Here is a 13,254-nt window from a genome sequence, read left to right as displayed (position 1 = left end):
ATTGTTAGCATCGTCCCTGTGAGACGTCTAGCATGCTAATGTTAGCATTCACCTACTCTCAGGCTGCTTATAAAATCTCATCCTTGTTACTTTCTACCGCTAGTACATATTGTATCCACCCTCACAACATACAAACTGTTGCATGCAGTGTGTGTACAACCGGCTTCATGCTGTTCCATCACAACAGTGCTCCTTTAGCTTTGACAGTCTCGCTCTTTCATCCGTCTCAGTCACAAAAACTGATTTGTAACGCAGCCAACGAGCCGCCGTCTGTCTGCGCTCACCCTGCAGCTCAGTCGCGAGACGCATTGTGAGTTATTGTGGCTCAGAAAAGACAGAAATGGACACGAGCTCGCATACTGTAAATGCAACCGCATGCAGTCGGACATTCTGGAGACTGGGACACTATTTATTTGGACGAGCTAAATCTTCTTCTGGCTCAGGCTACTAAGTTGTATGGTCAAACAGGGACTGGACACAGAAACAACTCTTGCTGCTTTTGGGTTGGTAAAGAAGGTTCCATGTGTTTCTTTATGTAACTATTGTATGATTTTAGCACTCACTTGTGTCTCAATTCAGGGTCTGCATCCTTTGGAGGAGTATTTGAAGGTCAATTATATCACTACGCCACGTGGAGGCTGTCCTAATCTGAAGGCTCCTCCAGATGCAGCCCACAAATGCTCCTTCTTTTCCCTGTTTCTGGAGGATGCACCGCTACTATCCTTCATGGCCTCACATATCCCAGGATTCTTTGCCCGCCCATAAAAGAGAAAGAAAGAGAGAAAATAGCGACATCGCATGACGTAGATCTTCATTTTGACGGGCCTGGGCGGCAAATATCGTGACACAAGGGTAAAACATCTGGTGACGGAACCAGGAAATGCTTCTAAGGCTAGACTGACGGCTGACACTGTTAACAAGGTCTCCAATGGACTCGCCTTCGAAGACCGCAAAGTCCAGGTCCTGATCTGAAGCAGAGCAACAGGTGACCCTGCAATCCTGACGTCAATAAAACAAACATATCACTAAGAAACTGAAGAATATTCTTTGTTTCTTTGGTTTAAACCGGTCGGATTTGAACCCTGATGTCTGACGGGCCGCCTGCAGCGTGCGAGGCCGCGTCCAGAAGCGTCCGGGCTCAGTCGGGTCAGATCGGAGGTGTCGGGCCTGCAGCTGCGGCTCGGTGTGGGTGGCGGCTATCTCGCTGCCGGGGCGGTGTGTTTATGTGTGCTGGGGTTTAGGGCCACGTGCACAATGCAGACATACACACACACACACACACTCAGTAAACCACAGAGACTCTATTGATTCCAGCTAATCAAGGCAGGCGGGGGGATGCTGCACACGCTTGAGTGTGTGTGTGTGTGTGTGTGTGTGTGTGAAGTCAACACATTCCTCACATTCCAGCACTTCCCAAAGAGGCATAAGATATTAGCCACCGCTCTGAGCTCCTCTCCGCCGGCGTCCTCCTGCTCTTCGCCCTTCTCTTTGTGACCGTGCACTTTGGTTTTCAACAGTCCTGCTTTTCTTTCCTTTCCTTTTTCTTCTTCCTTTCTTTTCTTTTAATTCCTCCCACGAGATGACCATGCACTGACTTCTGGCTGAATCACACCGACGAGCACAAAAGACTTCTTCATATTCAGCGTCTGGTTTGAACTGGTCCGTCTCAACTGGTCGTACAGCTCAGACTGACCTCGCCCGTGAAACCAATTCCATAATTGTCTAGATTAAAATGAACCTCTTCAATAAAATCTGATTAAATGTCGCTTATGAAACATTCTTCTATGTTTTATTTCATTTTAAATACAGAAAAAAGCTTAAAGCAGTGCGAGTGACAAGAGACGGAACAAAATATCTGTTTTCTCGCAACTTTTAGTCTTTTTCTCCCGTCTGGCTCATGAAATCGAAGAATTCATGTGTTTTGTTCTCCAAAAAGTCCAAAACCAAAATTTTTAAAGTTTAGTGGAGTAGTGAATTTCTCTATTTGAGCAGAAAAACCACTGAGCGCTTGGCATATTGGCCGGAGGAAATATTTTAAATGAGTAATCAGTTACCGAAATAGTAGCTGATCGTTGTTGTTCTTCTGTGTCTCGGGCCAAAAAAACAAAGCTGCACTTGAACACACCGCAGAGAAAAACCAAGCTGATGGCCAAAAGGAAACAGCTCTTTAAGCTTTAAAGCGGCATTTCTTGACATCGCTCTCGCTAATACGTCCACCTCAAATCAGGAAGATGTCAGGTGAAATGCTGCAAATGGAGAAAAATAAGGAGAAAGCGGCACTACATGACGGGATTCATGGATGTTACAGCAACAGGGTCAAGAGTTTCTCCTTTCATGCACCGATCTGCTTACCTGAGCAGCAGTCTGTTGTTTTTAGGGGCCTCAACACACCTGATTCAACGAGCTCGTCGAGCTGATCATTTGAATCACGTGTGTTGAGGCGAGGAAACATCTAAAACATGGAGGGCAGGACCAGGACTGAAAGAAACTCTGGACTACTTGTTTCAATAAAACACCTCAGAGAACATCGTCAACACCTCTGGACTCTGATCGAGGTATCGATCGCGTTGCTGTGGAGTCACACGAAACACTTTTGTGCATCTGTCAGCAGCAGCTGAGAGGAAGAAGAAGAAGAAGAAGAAGAAGAGGAGGGGGAGGCCTGATGACCAGGACAGCTGGAGGAGGAGGGGGCGAAGAATCAAACAGCCAAGTAATGACCCTCCTCTTCCTCCTCCTCCTCCTCCTCCTGAGCGAGAAGGTTCACAGTAAGGCATCGTCGCCATAGAAACTCTGTTTGCATTTCCCAGTGAGCAATTCCGGGTCCGCTTGTCTTTCAGCTGGAATTCAGACGTTCGATTCAATGCACGGGCGTCTGGAGGAGCGATTGTCTGAGTGTGGGGCAACTTATTGAAAAGGCCTTTTCTAGGCGTTTCCGGACAAAAAAACAAAACAAAACAAGGAGCCTCGGCTGCAAACTGGATGTCATCTGAACGGGCCCGACCAGCTCCAGTCAGCTGACTCGCTCCTCGTGTGTTTTCATTTGAGCTGATGAAAATGAAAAATAGCCTTCTGCAGGGTCGCACATGCCAGTCAAAACGTGGAGCGTGGTTGGAGAGCGCTGCTCGGCGCTGCGTGCCCTCAGTCACAGGGCTGTATTCAGGTCTGTCTTCAGTCCTCAGCTCTCATACCAGGCTGCTGCGCTCGGAACAAAGAGGCCTTTCACATTGACCTTGACACGCTGCCACCCCCATCACCACAGGAACCAGCGGAGAGGAATCCACTCCAGCTCTCTGATATCAATCTCTCCGTTACCCCCTGGCAGACGGTCCCAGCTTCAGGCTGAGGTGAAGCTTGGAGAGGAGGCTAATGCACATCATATGAGTGTTTCTATTCCAGCAGAGGAGCGAGGGGGAAAAAATAACCCCTTAGCACCACTGCGAGCGTTATAACGGAGGCTACACACGTCTGAGTTTGGGTTCATAGCTGAGCGGTAACGTTAGCTAGCCTCTCGTACGTGACTGGATGTCAACTTCCTCCTGCGCGATGACGCGAGGAGAAAATAGTTCCTACATGAATCCGCTCAGAACAAACTCGGTGGGTTATTTTAGGAACCAGATCATGATTTATGGAAGGAAACGTTGCTGCTGAGTTTCTCAATTTGAATTTTTGGCCGAGTGGCATCTGGTTCCATTATATCGGCGAGTAAGCAGACATCTTCATCGCTTATACCTCCAAAACTCAGCAGCTCGCACCAAAACCATCCAGACTGATGAGCAGCACCACAGGTCAGAGTCTGGGGTGAGCTGTCTGCTAATTATGGCTGCAACTAGTGATTATTTATCACTTGATTGGACTTAAAATGGCAAAAATGCAGTAAAAGTGTGATTTCTTTAATCCTCTGACAAAACAAGACACCTGAGGACGTCATCTTGAGATTTTCTGAAACGCTTGTTGACATTTTTCTCCATTTTCTGATATTAACTAAAATCGATTCATTGAGAAAATATTTGTGTTCCATCGTATTCAGTGCGTCTTCCAAATCAAAGTCCCCAAAACACCATTTATTTCACATGTAAACATCACAGACATCAACTCTGTTCCAAGGAATAAAAAGCTTTTATTCTCAAGGCAAAAAAAAAAAACACGTTCTTGCTTTTTTTTGGTTTGTTTTTGTTTTTTTTACAATTGAACGGCCTGAATAGAATTAAAATAAAAAAAACAAAACACATTTCCAGGCATTAAATTGCGAATCATTTTTTAAACAAAAATAAAAATAAGAGGCTTTTCACTTTTTACATTTCTGTCATAAGAAATAACTTCAGGACTGTACATCGAGCTTTGTACAAAGCAACGCAGAGCTTCAAAATATACAACGTTCATTCACATTTTATACACATTAAAACACAAAAGTTTTTGCTACATTTAAACACCTGGGAGTTCCTCGTCTGCGAGATACAGGGCAGTCCGAACACATTCCACATCGCATCAAGTTTCGACTCTCGAGTCCATCCAGCGAGCTGCTTGGCAACATTCAGGAGCTCCAGTCTTTGTCTCCACAGTCACGAGACAGCAGGAGAGGAGGGAGGCTGCGTCAGTCCTGGTTCAGCTCTCCTCGCCACCCAGTGAGGACTTGTCTTATATCCAAGCGTGAGCAGGTAACATGTTCAGTCCGTGTCCACGTGACAGGGGTTGGTCCCGTGCTGCTGCGCCTCGTCGTACAACCGCAGGAAGTCTTTGTAACGCGGCGCGCAGCTCATCCAGGCCTCCCCGAACCTCACCGTCCCCGTGAAGAGGAACTCGCCCTCGCCGGCTCTCACCCCACACTGCAGGGGCATCTTGATGCGGCCGGTCCAGCTCCGTACCCTCACGCCTCCCGACACGAAGACCTGGACCTTCTGTCTGTAGAGGCGGCTGAGCTCCACGGTGACGGTGGTGTGCTCCTCCTCCTGCTCCACCTTCTTCATGCTGCCCCGCGCCACTGAAAGCACCAACAGGAAGACGAGATTTAGATACTGGTGCTGGCTATATTTCATGCTACAGCAGAATGTTTTCACTGGAAGCTTCTGCACACCAGGAGGAAGCCTATAATTCTCCCAAACAGTGTTTTCACTTACCAAAGTCATTGGTGCAGACTGCTAGAAGCATCTCAGCGTCGCTGCAGGGCTGACAGGGCGCTGCATGGAAATAAAGACAGACGGAGGATGAGGATGGTGCCAAAGATTTGGTCGAGCACACAAACAGAAACACGAAAAGTCCATAATTTCTTTCTCACTACTGGTCTTACAGCACGATAAAAATCTTGTCGACACATCCACAACTTTCCAGTTAAGTACAACTTCCACAAACACACAGCTGCGGTCGAGTGCTCCTCTCAACACACACTCCACGACTGGGGTCAGAGTTGTTTTCAGCGCCGCATTATTTATTCACAAAGACGGCAGAGCACGAATCAGCTGTCATGAGCTTTGATTTTCTAACACCAAACAGAGCTGATGTTAATAAAGGATTAGTTCACCTAAAAATGAAAATCTAAGTCATTATCTACTCATCCCGAAGGAATGCGGGTGAAGTTCTATAATCCACAAAACTTTCGAGCAAAACATTCTCCTTAAAAACGAAACAGGTGGAGATTTATTCAGTTTAAGCTCAAGAAATGTTTTGTGGTCTGCGAACCTTCACCACTGAAAATATAATAGATAGTAAGACTGAAATCAAATTTTTTGGGTGAAATGTTCCTTTAATCATTGCTCACCAAGAAAGAACGAAAAAAACACAAAAGAGAAAGAGCGTTTAATGCTCGTGGGGGCTGTTGGGTCAGCTTCCCCACCGCGAGAGGAACAGCCTTTACGCTCCATGACAAACAAGGACCAGATGAAGAGGAACGAGGAGAGGCTACAGATCTGACCTGAGATCTGTGAGCGCTTCAGCAGAAACTTCAGAAAAGGAGGCAGATGAGACGAAATTGAGCACAACTTTACCAGATAAAAGTCTAGAACAATAAAATGATGCCTTGCTCTCAGAGCTGGAGGGAAAATACCTCAGGGTAAAAAAAAAAACAACACAAAAAAAGTGAAATAGCCTCTACAAACTACTTTTAAAGCCTCCTGAGAGCTTTACAACAGGAGAAAGGGCCCTAAATGAGAGCAGTCAAGTCGATGATTAGTTGACTCAGGTGGTCCTGTGGCTAGCCTGAGCAGAACGCCTTTATTAGCCCTGGATCTGCTGTGGTTTGAGAAGGGGGGAGGGAGGGAGGGTGTCGAGTCAGCAGAGAGCTGAGGGTGGAGCAGCAGCGGGCGTCCGTCCATAAAATCAGAGGGAAGAGTGATTAAAAGTGTTAACTCAGGTGGAGTCAGAGAGCTGGAGAGCGCTGTAGATTAGTCTGGCTGTTCAAAGACTGAAAACCAGATGACAGCAGCTTCACTCCTGAGACCGAGAGACAACAGCAACACTCGTGTGAAGCATGAAGGGATGATAACTTTCATTTTGTTAAACCCGGTGAAAATTAATCCAGTTTAGCTCAACTCCAGACTAACTTTTGTCGGGTCAGTGTCGCCTTTTAGTGTCCTTTGGGCTCTGATGCTCGATAGACGAGTGCCAAAGATGCTCTGGGTGGTTTCAGGGTTTTCATTAAGAATCTGATTCAACAGTTTGACAAGTGAGTTTCCCCAGTGTAGGATCAATGAAGTCTTATCTCATCCGTGTGATTTAAGCATCTAGTTATTAAAAATGCTGTAGTGAAAGAACAAGAGAGAAATTTGAGGAGGATCATTTTAACAACCTTTGTGGTCACGTGATATTACAGTTCTGAGTTTGCAGGAGCGAAGCTGCAGCTTATTTTAAGCCAGCCCGTCTGAAGTTGAGGGTTTGGGGGTGAGGGGTGAGCATGTCTTAGGTCATGTTGTGTAGCAACACCAGGCGCTGACTGCATCATCGCAGAGGTCAGAGGTCAAACAGCCACAAGCTCGGATGGCTTAAGAACAGCTGGAGAGCCGGGACACTTCAGAGGGGCCGACCTCGCCCCGAGCCCGGAGCAAAGGCCCTTTGAAGTGAAGCTGCATACGTGCCGCCACAGCACCAGAGCCGAGGCCTAAACCCACCCAGGGCTGTTTTTTCCTTTCCTCTGCAGCAGAGCAGAGCAGAGCAGAGCCGAGCAGAGCCGGGCTCACATGTCAGACATGAAACAGAACCACAGGAATGGGCTGAGAGCCGAGTCAGCATCTCGCTCTGGCCCTGTGCACATGCAGCGCCACTCTGATCAGAACCACTTCACAGGGGCGGGGAGGGATGAAGGATGGGACGAGTGGTGAAGAGAGGGGAGGGAGCGCCATGTAAGTGTCCCTGCAACATCTGGACCCTGCCGCATTCCTCTGTAATGGAGCACAACTCGCTAATACCACTCGGCACAGACGAAAACCACTTCAAACAGCCGGGAGAGGGAGACAGAAGATATATGAAGGGGAGAGGAATGAAAAAGGAAAATACAGGAATGATAAATAGACAAGAAAGGAGAGGTAGGAAATTGTGAGGCTGAGAGGGAGAATAATTTAAGTGAGCTGAAAGGCGAGGGAGTGACGGCGAGAGAAGAAAGAAAGAGTGTGTGGGGGGGAATAAGCCTATATGAACCGAGAAGGTCCTCCCAACATCTGGCTGGAGACACATTCCAGCCTGACGGTGAGCAACTCAATCCCAGCACAGCGGGTCAGAGAGAAGAAGAAGGAAGGGAGAGGACAGGAGAAAAAAAAAAAAGAAAAAGATGAGAGGCAAAGAGGAGCAATCAATCCAACGAGTTCGGGCTTCGGGATGACACGAGACCACTGTCTTTGTGAATCATCCCAGCGCTATCTCTCAAGCCACATCACACAGCCAGGATTATACTGCAGCGCCGAGCAGAGCGCACTAATGTGGTCAAAACAACTCCACGCTCGCCGCTCTGCGTCGAACCCTCGCTCTCTCTTCTCTCTGCGCTGTGCCAAATCATGACGCAGGATGGGGATATGTGAACCCAGAGAGCCGTAAAAACAGATGTGGGCCCGATACCGCTCGTATTTTGCTTTTAGTTCGGAAAAAAAAAACACAGTAACCCGGCGCAGCTTGACACTCTGCAGGTTTGGCAGGTACGCAGCGTGAAAATACACGGCTGTTTTTCGACGGAGGCCCTCTGTTTGGCTGTGCCCCTCCACACACAGAATTTTTTAAAAAAAAGAAAAAAAGAAACAATCCAAGCTCAGAGCCAAGTCAGATCAAGTGTGGACGGTTGTGAAATGAGCTCAAATATGAACATTTCATCCTTAAAAAAACACATTTATATAAGATTGAAAGGCTTCGGATTCGAAGGTTTTACAGATACATTCTCCCAGAACCAAAAAATGTACAACATTGCTACCAGAGACATGGACTTTGGCTCCAGTATTAGCACTTCGTTGGAGCAAATGTTCAGTTTCCTACTATTAGAGTCCAACTTAATAAAAGTTTCCACCAGTAGATGGCTGCATTTAGTGCAGAGCAGCACACGAACACCACAGAGGACAGAGCACAAAGGAGCCCAGTCCTGGAGGGAATCATTCAAGAGTCTGGAGACCTTTAGAAAAAAAAAGGTTGACTAAGCCGAAATAGAAGACAAGTAAAGGAACAGTTCACCTACAAATGAAAATGTAGTCCTGAACTATCGAAGTTTACTTGTTTCAAGTCAAAAACAACACAAATAACAAAGAGAAACATAAAATGGCTCCTTGCAGCTCCTCTGCCAAATCTCTGAAAGCCCCAAAATCCCCAATTTTTTAAAAGATATCTTCACAGTAGGAGCTAAACTAAAAGTATTTGCTTACACCCCGTCTGATGTGGAGTTTGATTGGCTTTGAGGGTGAAAATAACATCTTTTAAAATCAATTTTCAGGATCTCAAAGCTTCCAGATTTTAGTTGGACGAGCAGTATGGAGCCATTTTATGTTTCTTTTGGGTTATTTTTCGACGTCTCATCTGCTTCAGTGGTTCAGGAGAACGCTGCAACGCTGGTTTGCTGTGAAGCTCCAGAGAAAAGTCTTGTGGACAACAACTGACTTTCCATCAGCATGTGAGCCTCGATGCTCCACGACCATGACCAGATGAAAAGACTCAACTTCTCATTTTTCAGGTGAACTGTTCCTTTATTATCGTGCTGTACAAGCATCATAATGGAGCTGCGTCTTACCGCCCGCTGTGTGTGCCTCCGGTCCCAGCCTGTCGCTGACCAGCTCGTACTGGAACGCCGTGATCCGCCGGCTGATGTCCATGTGCGGGACGGCCTCGATGAAGAGCGCCCCCTCCTGGATGCTGAAGCACTGCACCTTGCCCTGAGCCTGGTCCTGCTCGCGCAGCAGCAGCCGCAGCTTGCCGTTGCGGTCCAGGTAGATGTTGGTGCCTCTGGAGTCCGCAGAGGGTTTGATGCAGACGGAGAGGCGGGCGGCGGCCGGGGACACCATGTTGGGTCGGAGGTTGACGATGATGGCGCCCGTGGGGTAGAGCCACTCCAGGGAGCCCTGAGAGCAGCGCAGGTACACCTGCTCCACGTCTCTGGCGTGGCCTTCATGAGTCAGACCGCTGGGAGGAAAGAGAAGGAGTGAGGTGAGCCGACATCAAACCTTGAAAGATCTCTTTGGAAAAAAATGTGTGATTAGAGAAACCCAAGAATGTGAAAGCTTTTTTTTCCAAACTCACGCTGAACCTTTTTCCCCCCTTTTTCATGCAGCATAAAGGGATTATTCAGTAGTCTAAAAATGATTTTCTGGTCATTTATACGCCGACTTAACCGACCAAGGTGAAGACCTCTGGCACGCCGCGAGGACATTAGACCGCATTCCTCCCGAAGCATTAAAAAGGCCGTCTGCGCGCAAGACTGGCTGCATGACCAGTCACGAGCCGGAGCAGCCAAAATGACCTCAGCTCCGACACATCTCCCCCCACCTCCACCACATTGTTCCTCCCAGAGCTCTGGCAAAAACGCACCACTGGCATGCTGCCTTTGGGAAGAGTTTGGAAGCAGAGATGGATGAATGGAGGAACACAGGGGCTTCTGGGCAGACAACGGCAGCAACAGTAGCTGGGCCCGCTGCATGCAAGTGCAAATGCAGGTCACGCACCGAACCTCCCCTCGCTTTCAAGCCACCAAAGAGACTGGAAGAGACTTGTCCGGGCAGCACTTCGGACTCTGGCGCCAGCATGACCAAATGACTCCCTCCAGAACTTAATGCCTGGTCAGGGTTTGAAAAACTCCGAGGCTGTCAGTCATTCTGTGGCAAAGCCAGAGGCAGGAAGCCATCAGCAGTCTACCAGCATGCGCATGCCAAGCTAGCGGTTTGACTCTGGGAGGAGAAACGCCCGGTTTCCTGAAAATGAGATGCTGAAATTCAAATGTGCCACAAATCTAAAAAGCTATAACCCCGCGGCACATGCTGAACATATGCAGCCGCCGCCGGCCCCGCAACCAGGACTCTCCTCAGCACGCCTCTAATTAAGTCCCCCCTTCTAACTTCATCACTTCTGCATGCAATTAAAGGAGATTAGTCAAGAGGCTCACTAATGAACAACAGATTATTGGTTAAGAGCTCAAAGTACAGAATATGGCCGACCCCTCCTGACTCGGAGGATGAAAAAAAAAAACAAAAAACAAAACCGCACTATTTGAGGCGCAGCTTTTCTCAAGTGCAAAACAGATTTCAGCAGATGTTTGATGGGAGGTGAAACTTTTTTCCAGTTTTTAAAGCTGCCTGAGGTTTGAGGATCTGAGAAATACTCGCAGTACGAGTCTGTGTGCGCCTCTTTTTGTTGCTTGAGATGCAACGATTAGTTGATTAATCGATCGGTTGATTGTAAGAGGATTCATTGGCAATCGTTTTATGGTTCCAGCTTCTTAAAATATGAGAATTTGCAGCTTTTCTTTGTCTTTTTTGATAGTAAATAAAGAGTTCTTGGGGTTTTGGGGTGTTAGTTGGACAATTTAATCAATTTAATGAAACTTTGAAGCTTTTTTCACGTTTTAACAACTTATTGATTAATCGTGAAAACAATCCTAGCTCTTATTCCAACCCAACCCTTTGATTAAAAAATGCCCAAATCAGAATAATAACTGAGATTTTAAGGCAACATTTGATTACGTGGTGTCAGAAAAATAATAATTAAAAATGTGAAAAAAAGTCCATATTGATCCAAACAGTAAGCACACATGTGTTACTCAGATTTTTGTGTATCGGTCATTCATAAAGTCAAACCAAAACTCAAGTGTCTGCTTAACTTTTGAGCTTTTAATCTCCTTTAACATTTAATAAAAACTAATAAACTTGATAAACTTTATGATAATTATAATAAAACGTGTATTTGGGTTCATTCCTGCCTCTTCTTCTCTCTCTCTCTTCATAAATCTCACTTTCAAACTTTCTTACAAACATTTTTAAATTAATATTTAACACTATATTTGAAAACAAACATGTCGCTGGAGCTCACCTGCCCTTCCAGCTGCACTGGTCGCTTGAGTACTGGCAGATAGAGATCCGACAGAGGAGCAGGAGCGGCAGCAGGGAGGCCAGCACCGGGGTGAGCATGTTTGTCTCGCCGCTCACTTCGCCTCCTCTCCGGTCAAACTTTGCTTCAGTCCGCCGCCGAGTTTCCAGCTACATATCGTTTCCATGTGCCCGCGGGTGTATCCGTGCTGCTCCCCGGGGTCTCCCGCTGCTGTTCCCGGGTACTTCAGGCGACTAACGGCGCGTATTCACTCCCTGGCTGACGGTCCCGGTGCTGACGGTCCTCCGTGAAGTCCGGACTGAACCGAGCCTCGTCTGCGCTGCGCGAGCTCTGCTGCTCTCCACGTCACTGCCCCTCTGTAGGCTACCGCCGTGGTGCGTTCAGGCGCTCAGCCCAGGCTCGGATATTTGAGCTTCACAGCATAAAAACTATTAAAGTTGGATTTCTTTTAAGTTTTAAACTCACGGACTTTCATGATGATGATGATTTTTTTTTCGAGTTACATGAGATTAAAGGTGTAAGAACTACACAATTAAAGTACATTTAAAGACAAAGATGGTGCAGGATTTATTCAGATCATAAGGTAAAACTACTGTAGGAATATATTTAATATCTATTTTAAAATAAAAATACAAGTAAGTAAGTACCAAAAGTAAAAACCAACTCAATTTACCAAAGTTAAAAGTACAATGTTAGCTTCTTAATTGTGAGCTAAGCCAAGGCTAGGTATAAAAATATAGTTTTGGTTTCTTTTAATTTATTAAAAGAGTTTGTAGCTCATTTAACTCATTTTTTTTCTCTTGTTACATAAGATTAAAGTTGCTATTTGTTAGAAAGATGCAATTTTCTTACAAATAGCACCTTTAAAGACAAAGATAGTGCAAGAGATATGAACTTTGAGAGATATGAGAGATATGAACTTTCAGCTACAGACTATAAAACTAAAGTGTTTTTTCTTTTAAATTACTACAAAAGAGAGTTCCCAGCTCATGCTTTTTTTAAAAAAGTAAAAACACAAAAATATTAGCATAATAAATACTTTAAAAGTACCAAAAGTATAACCAACTCAAGTTATGTGTAGTGTAAATGTAATGTAGATTTGGCCAAACATAATACAGGTGTTAAATGTGTGATTTTTTAAATAAATTTTAAAAATGTATCTATTCATTGAGATGTCATGCATCTCACAATGAGTTGGGAAAGTTCCGACGGCACCTGAAGTGAGCTTGAAGTCAAGCTTTTTGGTTGCAAAGAAGCTGAACAACAGCCTGCAAGCTCACCTTCAACAAACTAAACAAATACACATTTTAAGTAATTTACATTATTCCTAAATGAATAAGTTTCCTCCATGTTGTTCACAACTAAAGTCGGGCCGAGTGACAGGAAATGAAAAGCAAGAACTGAAGGAGAAGGTCAAACGTTAACACCGGTGCATTATCACATCTGGCTTCCTGTTAAATTCAACATAATCTGATTAAAACTGCTGGAAGGTAACGCAACTGTTTTATTGCTCAATTTCGCTGCATTGTGCAACAGCTTTCCTCTGCATCCGCGCAGCATGTTCAACTCTGAGGGCTGAACAGTGGTGAGTATTTGTGTCGTGTGTTATAAACATCTCGTGAGCAATTACCCTAATAACCACCACATATATTTATATGTTTGTAAAAGTGTTCCAGTGATGGATGAGAAACATGGAGACCCACAGACGAAGCACACTGCAGAGGTTTGACTCTCCGTCTTGGAGCTTATTGACTGTTATTT

At 45.8% G+C, this 13,254-nt stretch overlaps 1 protein-coding gene across 1 annotated transcript; it reads right to left on the bottom strand.

Annotated features, from left to right (window-relative positions):
- Positions 1-4,158: 4,158 nt before the first annotated feature.
- On the bottom strand, positions 4,159-11,852 carry metrnla (meteorin like, glial cell differentiation regulator a). Its single transcript, XM_037089998.1, has 4 exons — positions 11,476-11,852; positions 9,188-9,576; positions 5,115-5,174; positions 4,159-4,978 (listed from the first exon to the last, which is right to left on the bottom strand). The coding sequence occupies exons 1-4, from the start codon at positions 11,571-11,573 to the stop codon at positions 4,665-4,667; spliced, it is 861 nt and encodes a 286-aa protein (XP_036945893.1). The 5' UTR covers positions 11,574-11,852; the 3' UTR covers positions 4,159-4,664.
- Between the last annotated feature and the right edge of the window lie 1,402 nt (positions 11,853-13,254).

This window comes from Acanthopagrus latus, chromosome 23 (assembly GCF_904848185.1).
Source record: "Acanthopagrus latus isolate v.2019 chromosome 23, fAcaLat1.1, whole genome shotgun sequence".
Classification (NCBI taxonomy): domain Eukaryota; kingdom Metazoa; phylum Chordata; class Actinopteri; order Spariformes; family Sparidae; genus Acanthopagrus; species Acanthopagrus latus.
This window is presented reverse-complemented; position numbering and strand designations above follow the sequence as displayed.